Raw genomic sequence first — 16,884 nt, 5'->3', positions numbered from 1 at the left:
CTCAGGGTAAATGTAATAGTCCGATCCATGGAGACGCGTCAGGCGAGCCCACGTTTTCATATGGGGGTGATGGGGAGGGGTGGGTAACCATTTCCACCACAGCCCCAGCCCTCCGGGTAATATCTGTGTACTTTAATAATGGCTTTCTAAAACACATGCCTCCTGGAAGAGTGATAGGTTGTCATGACATCATGGGAAAAGCCCAGGAGAGCCGCAGTCAGAGGCAGAGACCTGGAGCTAGCGGGCCTCAGGAGTCCAAGGGTCAAGGCCCCTTCCTCCTGCAACATTCTGGATTCTCCCACTCACTGCTCGGGTGGCTCTGAGCTAGTAGTTTGACCTCTTCGGGGCCTCAACTTTCTCACCCTTTGAATTTGGTTTCCTAAGGCCTCTCCCAGGTGTTGACTCTATGGTAGACAGTTTAGGCCCCCAAGGTGATGGCCAAAAGGAGCTCAGCCGATCCTCAGCCCAATGCAAATGAGTACCAGCCACGCTGATCACACCCTCTGCGGCGCCCGCCCGGGGCCCCGCTGCCACCTGGTGCTTCCTCAGAGTCTTCCTTCCCTGCTCTTCCTTCCAGCAAGGACCAGCGCCTGTCCATATGACAAGCTCCAGAGAGACCTTAAAGACTCTGAAGGCCATCAGTGCCCCTGCTCACACCCCCTGCCCCCAGCTGCCTCAGCTGAGCTCAGGGGCAGTGGCCAGGAAGGAGGCAGGAAGGGCCACTGGCTTTATTCAGTGACTCCAAGAGTTTGCTATGTCTTTGCCAAGCTGGCCCCAGTTGATGAGAAGAGACTCCCCAGTGTGAAAGGGAGGGGAAGGAGGGCCTTCCCGCCCTGATCACAGCTACAGATCAGACTTTCCACAGCGCTCTGCACAAACTCCCTGACCTTACGGGCCCCAGCCCGCACCACCCCCCCCCCCCGCCCCCCACTTCCCTGCCTGTTTATCACTCTGGGTGGGACCCGAACCTGTGGGGAATTGAAAAGAAACAGCCAACTTAGGTTGCTATTGTTTTGTTTAAACAAACCACTGGCTGGGCTGACTTGGAAGGAATGAGGGGGAGGCTGGGTGCGCACAGAGCAGGCTGGGCTGGGCTGGGCTGGGCTTCCCTGGGCTCAGCCCCTAATCTCTTGTTCTTGCTAGGGTGGCCAGCGAGCTATTTTGGGAGAGTGGCCACTAGGCCTCAGGCTCTCATCTTCTCTCCTGGGAGAGACGGGCTTCAAGGGGAGGGACCTCTGCTCCCAGTCCCCGTTCCCCTATCCTGGCACCCAAGCATCTCAGCCCCTGGCCACACCTGGGCTTCCTGCCAGCCCTGGATAGGCGAGGCCTGACACTAGCGGGGTCGGGGGTGGGGGGAAGACTGTGCTGAGAGAGGCAAGGAGGAGCCGTGGTAAGCTCTGCTTGTCTCAGGGATTGAACTTGAGGGCTGCCTGGATGCTCCTCAGCAGACAGGAACGGGGTGAGGGAGGGTGGAAAGATGTCAAAAGACAGAGACCTCACCTGTGAGGGGTGAGGAAAACAGAGCAGGAAGGGGTCTCAGGGTGGAGGGGTCCATCCCTCTGCTGCTTCCCGCCCCCTCTCCCAACCAAAGGTAACCTGGACGACAGGGACAGGACCTGCAGGAGAGGGACGTTCTGGCAAAGGAGGCCCACAGTGAGAACAGTCGGTGGGCAAGCTGCAGCCTAAAGGGGAGATCCGGGGTGCTTCTGGAATGGGGGTGGGGCTTTCGTTTTATAAAAAGTAAACCACACTAGGGTTGGTCACGCAGCTAACCCTGAGATTCTCCACAGAGAACTGAGATGAAATCTCGTGCTCCCCGCAATGCCCCCACCCTCCCCACGATCTCGCCCCTCTGCCCACCGCCACCCTGAGCTCCTCTGCGGGGACACACAAGGACTGCACTAGGAAGGGCTTGGTGGAGAGGCAGCCCGGGCACAGTTAGGTGTTGGCATAATCCGTGAAGAGCCACGCTAATCACCATCATTAAGGCTATAAAACCCCACACCTAGGGGCCGCAGGGCTCCCTGGCATGGCCCGGGGCCCCGAGCTGTGGCACCGACCCAGGGGCCCGGCTCCAGTCCCTTTCATCTGAGCATCTCCCCATCCTGCACAAACAATAATTAGCACCCACCCCCAGGATCGCCTCATTATCCCACAGACACTGAGCAGAGGGGGAAAGGGAGGGGAAAGGAAGAGAAGGAGGGAAACCGAGGCTGTCCCAGTGGCCAAAGACTGCTGCTTGTTGTGGGCTGAGTCCGATCAAGGCTAGGGGACAAGCTGCCTCAGAATCAGGCCTTCCAGCCTCCTCCTGCCCTTCCTTGCCCTTCTGGTTGCTCGGATAGCCATTGGCTAATATTCGGAAGGCCTCAAAGAAAGCCTGAGAGGATGGGCTGGCTTAGCAAGCTTCTGAGGATTGTTAGCCCCCGCCTTATGTCTGACCAGACCCCGCAGGCTGAGTTGTGTCATGTGCCCAGTCGGGGGTGTGGATGGTGAGAGTGGGGCAGCCCATTGGGAAGCGTCCCCTCCCTCTCCAGAGGTCAGGGGCTCCATCCCTCAGCACCAGGCCACCCTCAGCAATGTCTGTGTCTGTCCTCTCTCCCGGGATCCCCTGAGGCACAGCCTGTTCTGGCAACATCTTCCATTCTGCTCCCTCAAAGAGAGAAAGAACTCAGCAGAACCCACTCAGACTGAAGTGTGACGGTGTGGCCTCTGCTGCCTCAGGAGTAAACCACACACATGCCTGTCTCTTATTTCAGGGCATTGACCTAAAGAAAGGGAAGATTCAAGGCCAGGAGCTAACGGGTGAGTAAGCCCCTCCCCCAGCCAGGGCAAGGACGATGATTCCAAGAACCATAACAACACAACTTGATGTGGATGCTTCCTTCACAGTGTGCAAAGCACTGATCCAAGCGTTTACTTGCACACTCTGATTGAATCTTCACAACTGCCTTTCAAGTTGCTGCCATTGATACCTCCACTTTAAAGAGCCTGAAACTGGGGCCGGCCCTGTGGCAGAGTGGTTAAGTTCGCACGCTCTGCTTCGGCGGGCCAGGGTTTCGCTGGCTCGAATCCTGGACGCGAACATGGCATCACTCATCAAGCCATGCTGAGGTGGTGTCCCACATGCCACAGCTAGAAGGACCCACAACTATAATATACAACTATGTATCCGGGGGGCTTTGGGAGAAAAAAATGAAAAATAAAGTCTTTTAAATAAATAAATAAAGAGCATGAAACTGAGGCACAGCCCCACCTGCCCCATGTCACACAACGAGTAAGGGATGGAACCAGCATTAAAATGCATGGATCTGACGGAACCATTTTCCCGGCAGGGATTGGGGGGCGAGGAGGTCACTTCCTTCCCTCTGCCTTCCTCTCTCCGTCACCCTGTCCCCAGTCCCACAATGTGGGTGCATGTGGCTGCATAGAGCTCCCTTTTCTCTGATACCCTCCTCTTCCCACCCCCACCCTCACCACCAGCTCCCCTCTGCCTCTTCCTCTCAGATCCCAGCTGCAAGAACATGCCCTCCACGCAACATGAAGGGAATGGTCAGGTGGGGAGCTGGCCTCTGGCACAGGGCTGAGCAAAAAGACCAACTAGGCCTCGCGGTTTCATGAAGCAACGCAGGCTCAGGCACCAGATAGGCCTGGATTCAAATCCCAGCTCCACCACTTACTGTGGGCCTGACTCAGCCTCTCAGATGCTCAGCTTCCTCATACATGAAATGGCAACAACACCCACCTTCCTCAAGTCTTGTAAGGATTAAGGAGATGTCACAAGGGGAAGCACTCAGTCAGGCCTGGCCCTGAGAAGTGGCTCGACATGTGTGCACCCCTTCCCTGCCTCCTCATGCCTCTCGTCTCTACTCTTGGAGGGAGGACTCTTCAGGAAAGCGTCCTAGTGAAAGGGATTCAGGCTCCATTCCCCCTGAGGTTAAGTTCCCAGTGGCACAGAATGAGTGAGTCCCAAATTCAGCCTTGTCCACACAGAATCATGGCCACCAGTCTTTGGCAGCATGGAATATGCCCACCCTCAAGTGCACCTGACAACACATCACCCACTAGCCTTGCCGAAAACTGGCCCAGCCACACTTGCCCTCCATACACAGGGCATGAAGAGATGCTCTGGAACCCACCTATGCTCGAAAGTCTTTCTCGGCATTGGCAAAACACTTTGTGAAAAAACACTGACTTGCCTGCATTTACACACACACCAACAAAGACCCTCCAAAACAGCCTCAGCTCACGTGCACACTGGCTCTTCCAACACCTACACCTGCCCCAGTGTAGACCCCAGGTCATATAAATTCACACGTCTCCTGGCACACTCTGCACTGTTCTCTGAGTGTGCACACGTACACACACACACATCTGATCTGCAATCCAAAAACTCAAGGAGAGATGAATAGTCAGGAATTCCCCTGGCTGTGGATGCACTGGAGGCCCCAGTGGCTGGAAGTACACCATGAGGAACATTTCCAACGGCTCCACATAGCAAGTGGCTCTCGTCTAATGATCAGAAGAGGGAGATGGCCATAAAGGACCAATACTCCCTCCCACCAGCATCCTCACTGCAAACACCCTGTCCCCACCCACCCCCAGAAGATTCTTTACTCCTTGGAAAGGGACATGAAGAGAGCAAAGGGAAGGGGGAAGAGGTATAACACTCTTGGAAGGAGGCCCAGCTGGAAGGGCCCAGTCCAACCCACAAAGCCCCAGGGCCCTGCATAGACTCGGGAGAAGGATGAGAGAGGTCCTCACCCCACGTTTCCCCCAGAAAAGATCTGTCTCCTGCACCAAGAGTGAAAGGGAGGGAGGTGGGCCTTCTCCTCCGGAAGAGGCTGAGTGGGCTCCCGGCGCCCCGAGCGCCCAGATCCTACAGCTTCCATGATCAAACCTTTGAACCGAGTCCCACCCACCCCCATAACCACTTCCAGATCCTCCAGATCCAGCCAAGAAATTGGCTTCTTTGGGGATTGAGTTCATAAGGAAATGCTGAAAAAGTAAATAAAAATCTGCTGCCAAACATACTCACAGAGGAAGATGAGTTTCTCTTGAGGCAGGAAATCCATGAGGATAGACTAAAGCAAAAAGAGGGCAACACCAATCCCCACTGGCACAGAAAGGCCGGGAGACCCGCCAGCACCCGAGACCTTCAACCACACCGCACCTCCTCCTTCCTCTACCACCCAAAGTAATGTGCTTCTTAAATGAAGCTACTGAAGATGAGATCCTGCCAAAGATCAATCCTAAGGCTTTGCAATGGGTGAGCTCCCAGCTGGGACCACAAAAGGCACAAATGATTCTCTTTTCCTCCTGCCCAGAGCAGCTGGGAGCTCCCGGGGACTATGGAACATAGAGCCCACCTCTCTCCTTTTTCTACCCATAGCCTATCAGCCTCCCTCCCCACCAGCACAAAGTGGCTTCCATCGCTACCAGTTCTTCATCTATCTTCAGGAAGAAAAGACCATCTCTCTCCTTCCCAAAGAAAACAAAACTCGAGGTAAGGCCTTCCCATCCTTCCCCCAGAGTGAATTCTGGGGTGGAAACGGATGCTTCCTGCATTAATGGGGAAGTCGGGACCTTGACCCCTACCCATAAGTCTTGGAGGCTGGGGTCAAAGGGTGGTGTTTCTTTGGAGTAAACTGGAATGAATGTCCTAAAGGAGATGTTGGCATCAGATGTAGTCTCCCCCAAGAAGTAAATCCCATGGACCAAGATGGTGGCTTTAGTTGGCAGGGGGTTGGGTCCCAAAGGGAGTAACTGGAGCCAGAGAGGGAAGCATCTCCCCCAGCTGCTTTGAATGGCATGTGCAGACAGCTACCCTACAGCACTTCTGCAGGTAATTGTACCCTGTAATTGAGTCTGATCTGGGCAAGAGGGCCCTGGAATGCCACCCTGCCGGTCTGTCTTCATTGGTCGTTAATTGCTGTCTGCCCAGTGCCATCTCAGTGGTGGGGCAAAGACTTCCCCAGCCATGCCCCCTCCACTAGCTTCTCTGAGGAGCCCTCCTGGCACTCTGGGGAGGACCCACTCTCCAGGGCTTCCTAATGGTTAACCCAGCCTGCTTGGCCTCAGTCCTCCTTCCATCAGAGAAGGGGAGTGGGAAGAGCCGTGGACACCTGGCCACTGCAATACCATAGGTGACTCACCTGACACTGTGTGAACCACGCCTCTCTCTGAGCTCTCTCTCTCTTAGATTTCTCTTCAGGAAAATGGGAAATTAAGTAAACCCTGTGCCCTCTATCACCTGCCCCATTTTAGGGAAGGGAAGGTACTATGGAACACACAAATGCCAACTGGAGAGTACAAAGAGCACATTCCCCAGGCTGGCTGGAGGGTGAGTGGGTGGGTGAGTGTCATCAACCATTTCCTCTCACCCAGTGGCCCTGATCAACCTCCACCCACTGGGAAGCCAGCGAAGGTATTGTTACAAGCCTGCTGCCCGAGGCCCCAGAGGAGAGGAGCATGGAGCCCAGAAAGAAACCAGTTGAGTGATAGAGCCTCTCAGATGGGCTGAGCAGGGGCCACCAATCACAGAAGGCTCTGGGCCACCCTGGAAGTGGAGTTGGTGCAACCTTTCCACTGGTGAACCCTCCCCAGATGCCCTCAGCACCTTGCCAATCCGTAAATCTGTTTAAACAGCTTTGCCAAAGACACACTTTGAAGTCTGGATACAAAGAGAGAAGGAAAAGAAAAATATATCTTGCCCAGGCCAAGATCAATTTCTCCAGTTCCTTCGGTCCCTGTCTCACCTAAGACATCACGCAGCCCCTTCCACCAGTCCAGGCACTGCCATTTCTCGGGGCTGGGAAATAGCACCTCGGCCTCCCACATTCCCCGCACATGGAGTCTCATAAAGTAAGACAGTGCTTCCAAGTCCCACCTCAGACGTCAGGTCACAATGCCCATGCCCTGGGTGGGATAATGCTCAGACAGTCCCTTGAAGGAGCCTCCCACGGGATCAAGTGCTTTCTGAGGGCGGGATGGAGGGGGAAGGAGAGAGCATTAGGCGACACCAGGAGGAGCAGTGAAAGGGGCAAGGCGGGAAGGGAGATGTGTGCCCAAAGACATTTCCCACCCCTGCCACGGTTGGGGCCCTGAGGCGTGATCCCAACTCGTCCTCCAGAAAACACGGTGGCCTGTGTGTCCTTCCTGTGATATTGGCAGCAGGCAAGGAAGCCGGAACCCTATCAGGCCCAAAACCCATTATTAGTCCTGTCGGATCTTTGCCCAGGTCACAGTGTGTTGTGCACCTCCCCGCCACTCACCTTCATGGACGGGAACACGTAGGGGCTGGACTTGCATCCAGGCAGAGTCCCTTTGGCTTCCATGCTGTTCTGTTTGCCTCCAGAAATGGGGCTGGGAAAATGATCTTCGCAGAAGAAAGCTCTGGCCAGGGTGCCGGTCCCACCATGTGACACCTTCCCCATGCCTGGCTCTGCGCTAGGGGCTTTGGAGAGGCCCTGATCCATGGCCCAGGGAATGTTCCCTGCCCTCAAGGGGCTTACACTCTACTTTGGAAACACTTAAACAACAATGCAGAGCAGCTTATGATTAAGCACTTAATTGCATATTTCTGGCTGTAACGACAACTGGAGATCATGTGGACTTAGGGAGAGTCTCGTCCCTTCTTCGGATCCCCTTCCCTCCAGGACAACACACCCTCTTCAGCCAGGAAGTGTGCAAAGTATTTTACCACAGGGTGAGGAAATCTGGATTTGCTGTCTCTAGCCAGCGATTTGACTTTTGGGCAAGTCAACTAACCTCTCTGAGCCTCAGTTTCTTCATGTAGAAAATGAGGGGTTGGAGCTGGACCATCTACAAATCTACCCAGCCTTGAGGCCACGTGAAGGAGGTGGGGCGTGGGCTGGGCCCTGGAGAAGGAGGAGGTTTGAATCCCGGAGTAAAGGAGAGGGAGCTCTGGGGTGGGGAAAACACAGATGCAAAGATTTAAAAATAGTGAGAAGGAGCACCCCTTGTGAGGGGGCAGTGAGGCTCAAGAGGGAGGAAAGAGGAAGGTTGCGGAGGTTCCGGAAGGTCCAGCAGGGGTGTGACTTTAGTGGGTACCACGGAGAGCCGTTAGACAGTGCCACGGGAGAAGTAACGCACAAAAGCCACTCTTTAGAGATGACTAAGCTGAAGTGGTGGGCAGAACTGGCCAGAGCAAGAGGACAGGAGGCCACCAGAGGCATGGAAGTGTGTGGCGTGGGTGAACCCAGGGGTGACTGCAAAAGCAGAAGCAGCCCTTGCACAGCGTCGGAATTCCAAAGGCCCAGCGCTCTCTGAAGCAACTGCACAGTGTTTGGGAGCCTCATGGAGCCCCGGGCAGAGCCAGCCCTCAGAAGGCCAGGGCATGGAGCCTTGCCTGTGAACACAGGCCCTGGGTTTACTTTGGTCCACTTTTCTTTCCATGGGAAGATATTGTGGAAGGAGGGCAGAGTCCTGGAGTATGTGGTGTAGCCAGCCACTTTTGTCCCTTGGATGAACAGGGAGGAGCAGCTACCAGAGACTGAAGGGGAAAGGTCAGTATGCAGGAACCAGGTAGAGGGGCATCCAAACAGGACAGTTAACTTGACCTGGTCTTTTGGGGTCGCTTCTCTCCCTGGGACTTAGGTGCAAATGACAGGTTCAGGACGAGAAGTGAGCATGAGATTATTCTAGTTGAGCTTGTATGACAGTTGGGGGGAGGGGGGATTTGCTCAGAGCCAGGGGCTGACACCCTCTCCAGGGCTCCTCTTTGTTCTGTGACCCCAGGACAACATACTTGGAGTGGGCCAATGGAAGATCTTCACATCCAAACTCCCTACGCCTCTTCCTCACAGCAGCCTTGGATGTGGCATCTAGACTTCTACATTCTAGAGGAGCCAAGTTAATGCATTGAGGGGGACACGTCTGAAGAGGTCCCACACATGCAGTGTTCATTCACGCCTCACACGGCACACCCTTCTGTACCACGGGCTGCCAGAATGCCCACCAACTCCTGCTTTTTAATTCAGATCAAGCTGCCCACCACTCTCACCCAACAGCTGGTTTGCCTCTGCCTGCCAATCTGGGCACATTGTTTCCCCCTTCCCCATCCCTGGAGCGCTAGGCCTGCCTTCAGGGTGCCAGCCCTGCTTACTGCCTCCATGATGCTTTTCAAAATCATGCCACAGGGCTGTCTTCTCCCAGTCCACCTGCCCTGCCTCTCCTGCTTGTGTCTCTCTCTTCACACTCTCACATCACACCCTGTTGTGCTTCCTTAGTCACCGGCTTTTATCTCTTTTTTATTGGTCACTTTTCACTAGCATGGGCCCTACTTCCACCGTGAGACTATAACCTCCTGGAGGGAAGAGCTCGCCTCTGTCCTGCGTTTCCTTTTTCCCACCTGTCCCTGTGCTCATCTAACTGTAGACTTCCAACCACTGTGTGTGTCTGTGTGTGGGACACACCCACATATGCACATTCACATGCCATTCACACACACACATACACAGACACAGATCTGCACATTCTCACAGCCCCACATTCACAAACACACCTCATCGTCAACTTCCTTTAACACCTGAAATGGCAGCCATGTCTGTGAGCACCATGCCCACAAATGACAATTTTGGCATCCACATACTCTCTGTCCCACTGGTGGGCAGGCAGGGCCACTTATACCTTTTAAATGCCACTTATACACCCAGCCAATCCACCAGCCTGCCCTGTCCCTCCTAACCTCCCCCTGGCCCAGTGGCCTGACCGTGTGGGGTGGGCAAGATGGCAGCCATTGCTCCCCCTAGGCCAATGAAGAAACTGAAGCCTGGAACAGTGAGTGGCTTGGTTGCTCAGGTGTCGGCAGTTAACAGCAAATTAACTTTCTTCTGGCTTCTGGGGCAAGGCTCTTTGCATGTATCACTAACCCCCACCCAGACCACCAGGCTTCTGGGCCCCGGTGTGGAGACAGAGAGGAAGCAAGTCCCTCCTGCTGCCCTGGGCGTCCTTGGCCAGCAGCAGCCGCCACCCAAGGCAACGCACCCCCACCCCCTTCCCTGGAGAAAGCTTGGCTGAGCCTTGTGAGGAGACTAAAGCTCCCTGGATGCTATGGTCTACACCATGCTACACCTCAGCCACCTGGCCCAGAGATGTCACAAGCTGGCCTCCTGGCCTCACATTTGGGGAAATCCCCTCTCTGCCCCACGGGATGATGTGGCAAGCTTGCTCCAGAAACCTCTCCCAGGCTGAGAGCCCAGGATGGTGCCGCAGAGTCAGGGGAGCTAACGGGCCACACCAGGCTCAGGTCACCGCCTCACTGCTTCTTGCAAAATGGGGTGGGATCCTTGGGTTCTGGACCAGGCAGCCATAACCTACTCCCCAGAACCAGAGGCACCTGAATTCAGCAGCTCCTGGCTGAGCCACCCACCCACAGGGGTCAGAGAGGAGGGACAGGCAAAGACTTGCTACACAGTGGGATTTGAGTCTTGTTTGTAGCATCTAAAGGCCTTCGGGGCACCGTGGGTGAATGAGACAAGGGGCATTGTGGGGAAATTTTGGAAAGCACAGGCCAGGGGCATGAAGGCAGCAGAGCTCCAAGCAGCGTCAACAGTAGGAGGCATTGATGTGGTGAGGCTGAGGCTGGGAGGAAATCCAGCAGCCCTGGTGACAGAGGGGAAAGCACAATGTAGGCAAAGGTGGAGGGCAGGGGCCCTGCCTGTAGACCAGCCCCAAACACACACACAGACAGACACACACACACAGCCTGCTGCAAAACAGCCCCTACCCCCACCCTCCCCATGACCTCCCATGGTGGTTCACCTGGCCAGGCCCCAGAACCCCCCGGGCCCAGCCCCTGAGTCACTGTGTGGGCTTGTGTCAGGCAGCCCTTTTCTGCCTCCAAAGGGCCCTACCCACCTGGCAGAGCGGGTAGGACTGGGGGCCTGGCAGCGGCCCAGATGGGGCCATCTTGGGCAACTCTCAGACAGGCACCCTGGCTAGGAACTGCTTGCAATCTCCACAGGCCCCGGGTCACCGTCTTCATGAAGCATGCTGCAGTCAAGCCAACATCAACCACCCAAAGTAATATTGAGTAGATCCTCGGGAAACTGCAGATAATGCTCAAATTTCACACTTTTGGTGTCCAGCCAGCTGTCTCCATCACCAAACACTGGAATTGATAACTGGGAGCTTAAATTGACAGCTTCATGTCTCCCCTCCCTACTCCCACCTCCAGCCACAGGACAGAGGGAGGAGGCCTGGGAGATGCACCTGCTGGATAATGAGGAATTGCACTTCCACTCTCCAGTTCTCCTGGGTTCTCCTCTCCCTTCCCTCCTCGGGAGCTCCCCCTGGCTCCCCTGCTCTCTCGACCTCGCCAAAGTCAAAGTGGTCCCCTGTGCCACAAGCCCCTCAAGCCAGCAGGAGCAGCCACTCAGCAGATATTCTCCAGGAGTAATTGGATGTGATGGAACGAGGGCTTTTCAGCTCCTGAGTGGAAGTCTCTGGATGTCATTTAATGGCACAAAAAATAAAAGGCACAGACCTCCCGCCTACCACCGCCAGGACATCATTAATCTCAGCAGAGAGGCATCAGCGCTTCTATTACTGTACCAGCCCCGCGAAGAGCCAGACAAATTACAGACCGGAGCCCCACGCGCAGTGGGGCGGTTATTAAGCTGGCGTTCAACTTTTGTTTTTTCTTCAGGGCCACTGTCTCCTGACAAGAAGCAGTGGTGTCCCTTCCTAGGGGGAGGTTAGGGGAAGGCCAGAGGAGAGGGTGGCTGCCTTGGTGAGACGCAGTTCACCCACCTGGAGGACAGGCACCCCGGGGCCCAGCAGGGGCTCACAAGGCAGCTCAGGGCAGGCTGCCCCAAGGCTCAGAGCCCTGCCCTCTGTTCTCCAGCCCACCTGGACGGGAGCCTCCCTCCCCGTGTGGGCTTCCAACCCCCACTTCCCAGGCTGAGAGGGAAACACTTGAGGGCCCACTGAGGACCAAATGACAAGTCATGTAGGAAATGTCCGTTGGCCAGAGCAAGGACATGCGAGGAGTACTGTCCTGCACTTTTGGGAAGTCTTAAGAGCGGGCCTGCTGGAGAGAACGGGGCATCGTCCTCCGGGGGCTGCAGAGTGTGCTGCAAAGGCCAGCTTCTTATTAGTCCAGTGTTAACTGTCTTTATTACAAACTCATCTAGATGAAGCCACTCCCCACCATGCCTAGCAGACCCCAGGAGGCGGCTGTCAGTGTTGGGGGACCCTGGACCCAAGGTCTGCGAGTCCCCTCAGCTGCGAGCCTCCACATCCTGGCAGAGGCCTTGTCTGTCTCGTTCTCCTGAGTCCCACCAGCAGGGGAGCACTAGGGTAGCGCCACTTTCTCAGGCTCCTGGGTGCCTGTTTAACCCTACCAGGGCCAACGGGGCTGTCCATCCCAAGTGATGAACCACTCGCAAACACTGGTAAGCCAGCCCACAAATCTAGGAAGCTTGCAGTAGAGAGAGTGACTGTCAAGACCTGCCCTGGGGCTGTTCCCAAACATTCCAGCCATTGCAGTCCCTGGAACTCAAACTCAGAGGAGGAGTCGGAAAGCTGGGACCTCTCTTCCTGTTGTTGAAGACAGGGGTCGTTCTCCCACCAAGTGTCAGATCAGGCACACAGTGGTGGCTCAGAAACCCCCGGCAGCTTTAGATGAGGTAACCTCTCTCCCTGGCCCACATCTGGAACATCTCTCACACCTACCATCTCCCACTGCTAACATCTCCCTATCAGCACCGCCCAGGAAGGGAGAGAACAGCGTCTAGGCAGGGGTGCTGAGCATGGTTTTGCAGGTTGGGAGCATTGCCCCCTAGGGTTGTGCAGGGATCCACCTGTACGTCATACACAGCAGCCCCACCCTGAGGAGACCTGGCCTCTGTGTTCCAACCACTGGGTGGCTCAGGAGACAGGTGTCAGACACCCGCCTCTTTTCTCCCTCCAGCCAGAGGCCTCCTGTCACAGGGGCCTCTGAAGTACACTGGCTGCCCCTGCCCTCTTCCCAGGAAGAGCCCAGGGTACAAGGGGAGGGGCCCCAGCACAGACAGCAGCACCGCCCTCTTCCTGCATGGCAGTGCCTCCCTGCAGATCAGGGGACCAAGCAGTGCCATACAGGATGGGGCTTTCCTCCACGCAGTGACCACGGAAGCCACAGCCTCCCTGCTCTCCATCTCTCCCCACACACCCCTGAGGGCCTGACTCACCCCTCTTCCTTCTAGAACTTGCACAGGGTCAGTTCCTCTCGCCCTCTGTGGCAGGAAACGGGGGTGTAAGGAGTCCCGGCCAAGCCAGGGGAGGAGCCTAGCAGCCGGCGGCATTGTGCCCACTCTCCAGAGGGACACAGGCCGGTTTGAGGAGCTGCCCAAGAGGCCCAAGAACCAGAGGGTTGTCGGAAATGGGACCGGGAAGGAGCTGCAAGGTCCCTGGGGCACTCCAGGCTCAAGTGGCAGACATCTTCTGAGCTAGGGGAGGGCAAACCACTGCAAGAGGGGAGCAAGGTCTCCCGCAGGGCGCGGGGGATTCTTTCCGCCAGCTTGCCCTGATCTCGTGATGAGTTTCAATTCCTTCCTTGCGACCGGAGTTCCTTCCTGCCCTACTCAGTGGGGAAGGCCCCCTCGTCCCTGTGCCTGCCACACACCAGTTCACACATGAGCCCTTGCCCTGGAGTGCACACGCATACACGTGTGCGTGCATACACGCAAGCATACACACATCCACACACTTCCAGGGTCATGAGACCACAATTCTTTTCTAGCCAGCCAGGCTCCTGGGTACAACGGCCATGGCCAGGCACTGCACCCCCTCCCTCCTCCGCTGGTGGAAGACCCCCAGGAGTCACTCCCACACCTCTCAGCCCAGCAGCAACCTATCGGACAGGAGAGGCTCTCTCCGTGCCCGGCAGCCTCTCCCCGAGGAGAACTCCTGGAAGCCCCATTTTCCATCCCTCACCCTGGCAGTTACGGTCTGAACATGTGGTCACTCGAGCCGCATGGGCTTTGAGGGACCCTGCAGAGGCCCTTTCCTCCCTTCCAGCCCCTAAGAAGCTCCCTCACCAGACAGAGCCTGGTCATGTGCCCCCACCAGCTGCCCTGTCTGTGCGGTCCCCCTGTGAGGATGAAGGAGCATGTGGAGTTCCTAGAACCGTGCTGGCACACGGGAAGCACTGTATAGCTGTGTTATTGCTATTATTATTTGCATTATCGTTATTATTGTTTTGCTTCTTTAGATTAAAAATTGTCCTCTCCTTGAGACCATCTTTGAAATGCAAACAGCCCCTGGGGAAAGGGATGATAGAGTAAGACCACTTCAATGGACTTGCTTTCTTCATTGTTAAAAAGGGTGGTGGGTACAGACAGAACCACACTCCGGTAGATGGGCAGCTCTGAGAGGACTTCTAGGCTGCCAGCCCTCGCCCTGTCCCCTCTGTGCATCAGCAATTACTGATCTCCATCAATCCAGAGCATTTCAGCCACTGCCCAGCTCTGCTCTGGGCAAGGTCTTCCCCGAGCACTCCGTCCACCCAGGGAAGGTGGTTAGATTTAGCAAAACAAGAAAAAAAAAATACAGGATGCCCAATTAAATTTGAATTTCAGATGTATAAGTATGCTCCATGCAATATGTGGGACATAGTTACACTAATAAACTATTGTCTGAAATTCAAATTGAACTGGGCGTCCTGTATTTTATCTGGCAACCATCTGTCAAGGGTGCCTGAGGCCCAGGGTTTGGGAAACAAGAGCGTGGGAATATGCCTCTGACCACTTCCCTCAGCCTCTACCCAGTGCCCGGGGCTGTGCCCTCCATGCCTGCTACTAGGCCTGTCTACACTCGCCCCAGAAGATGCGCCTCCTCCCCTGCCTCTCTGTTTCCTCCCCTTGAGGAGGGCGCCCTCTGACCTGGGCGCTGACTGGGCTTCTCCGGGCCCCAGCCTGGGGACATCTCACCCACACTCCATTCCCTTCCAGGAACCAGGGGCTCAGGGGCAGGGAGAAGTGGCCCTTGCCATATGCTGCGCCCCTCAACCTCTGCCACAGCCGGGGAAGGAACTCCGTTGCACGGTTTTCTGAGTAGATGGTCGGAGTCCTGGGGAGGAGATTAAATAAAAACACAGACCCTTCTGCCAATCTCCGCCCCAGCAGCTGGGGTGACCAGGTGTGAAGAAAAGAAGCATAAGGTCTCAGTCATGGGGTCAGGAGAGCCTGCAGGAAAAGAGGGTTGTGTGGAGGAAGTGGGCAGCCCACCTGACGGTGCATTTCCTCCCCCCTGCGTGTGAATGAGAAGGCAGAGTTACGCTAAGTAAAGGGTACTGGGGAAGGAGACGGAAGGCAGTCCCTGACTCCGTCCAGACTATTAGTTGCCATTGTCCCCTGAGGAGCAGGCCCTTCCCAGACGCTGTGCTAACATCCAGGGGCTGCCCCTCCAGACAGGAGCCAGAAGGCACCCCAGGCACTTGGCCCCCTCAGCCCAATGGCCAAGGTCATCACCTGCTCTCTCCACTCGCCCAGAGCTGGACTCCCTCCCACCCCCGCCTGCTCTCAAGTCCATGGTTCTCTCTCACTGCCTCTCTGTGGTCTGTTTGTCCTTCCAGGCTCTTGGAAAATGGACAGATTTCTGAACCGCTTCCACCTGAACGAACCTGAAGCAAGCACCCAGTTCATGACCCAAAATTACCAGGACTCGCCAATTCTCCAGGCTCCTGATCAAGGAAGCAGTGAGCCCAAGAACAAAACCAAGCCGAGATAACTGCCTGCCAGACCTTGGGCTTCACCGGCAGGTGTGTGTCCCCATTGCCACCACCAATGGTCTGGTGTGGAACCCCTTCTCATCAAAATTTTAAAAAAAGATCATCCAGCGCTTACTAGTGGGATGTTTTGTTTCCTAACCTCTCCTCCTTCAAAAACCAAGAAGAGGGAATCAGTCGATGTCCAGCCCTGGGCTGGGATTTCCTGTAAATGCCAGTGGTGAAGGGTGGGGCAGGAGAGACAGACAGGCAGGGGTGGGGACCCCCAGCCCTGAACTATCACTGAGGCACTGTGTGACCTTGAGCAAAGCACTTATCCCCTCTACAGTTCTGCTTCCTCGGTGGTGAAATTGAGGTAGGAAGAAGACATGGGGCAGCTGGGTTATCACCCTGGACCTTTCCAGCCCTGACATCCAACACCATTCGTCCAACAAACATTGTCAGCACCTGGCATGTGCCTGCCTTTCTGCTTGGTGCTGGGGAGACATACGTGAACAGGGCAGACAAAACCTGAGGCTTGGGGCCGGCTCCATGGCGGCGTGGTTAAGTTCGCACGCTCCGCTGCGGCGGCCCAGGGTTCAGATCCTGGACGCGGACATGGCACCGCTCGTCAGGCCACGTTGAGGTGGCGTCCCACATCCCACAACTAGAAGGACCTGCAACTAAGATATACAACTATGTATGGGGGTGTTTGAGGAGAAAAAGCAGAAAAAAATAAAAAGATTGGCAACAGTTGTTAGCTCAGGTGCCAATCTTTAAAAAAAAAAAAATGAGGCTTGCTTCACAGAGCTTACAGGCAGTAGGAGAGGGAGACATTCATCAGGTGACCACAAGCAAATTACAACACACATGACAGGTGCTGAGGGTGTAGACGGGACCTGATTTGTGATGGAGGAGGGGTGGTGAAGGCCTGGGCAAGGCCTCTTGGAGGAAGAGATGCTTAACTCCAGGGCTGAAAAGTTGGGTAGGGTTAACTGTGTGCGGGCACAGGGGTGGACAGCATGCCAAAGAGGGACAACAACACCTGCGCACGCCCGTGGCTGGCAGGGGCATGGGTGACGTCTTCCAGGAAATGAAAAGCCAATAGCATGGCCTCCTGGACAGACGGGCAAAGATCAGAACATGCCAGGCCTTGCAGCTGTGTTAAAGTCTTG

The 16,884-nt window shown here is 55.6% G+C and overlaps 1 protein-coding gene and 1 long non-coding RNA gene across 4 annotated transcripts in view; one reads left to right on the top strand and one right to left on the bottom strand.

Moving 5' to 3' along the window:
* The window catches only part of LOC111772491 (uncharacterized), a 58,548-nt gene extending 45,306 nt beyond the window's left edge, over positions 1–13,242 (bottom strand). The window contains exon 1 of one of the 3 annotated variants that reach the window (XR_011436649.1): positions 13,194–13,242. This is a non-coding gene — a long non-coding RNA (uncharacterized lncRNA). Of the gene's footprint in view, positions 1–7,271; positions 9,281–13,193 lie in introns of those variants that run through there. The other 2 variants (XR_011436647.1, XR_011436648.1) reach the window with 2 other exon arrangements.
* Positions 1–15,856, top strand: part of PEBP4 (phosphatidylethanolamine binding protein 4) — a 186,343-nt gene extending 170,487 nt beyond the window's left edge. Inside the window, 4 exon segments of the mRNA XM_070261264.1 lie at positions 2,757–2,802; positions 5,390–5,503; positions 15,578–15,709; positions 15,712–15,856. Coding sequence (XP_070117365.1) covers positions 2,757–2,802; positions 5,390–5,503; positions 15,578–15,709; positions 15,712–15,851 — 432 coding nt within the window. The 3' untranslated portion in view covers positions 15,852–15,856.
* The last annotated feature ends 1,028 nt before the right edge of the window (positions 15,857–16,884 follow it).

This window comes from Equus caballus, chromosome 2, assembly GCF_041296265.1.
Source record: "Equus caballus isolate H_3958 breed thoroughbred chromosome 2, TB-T2T, whole genome shotgun sequence".
Lineage (NCBI taxonomy): Eukaryota > Metazoa > Chordata > Mammalia > Perissodactyla > Equidae > Equus > Equus caballus.
This window is presented reverse-complemented; position numbering and strand designations above follow the sequence as displayed.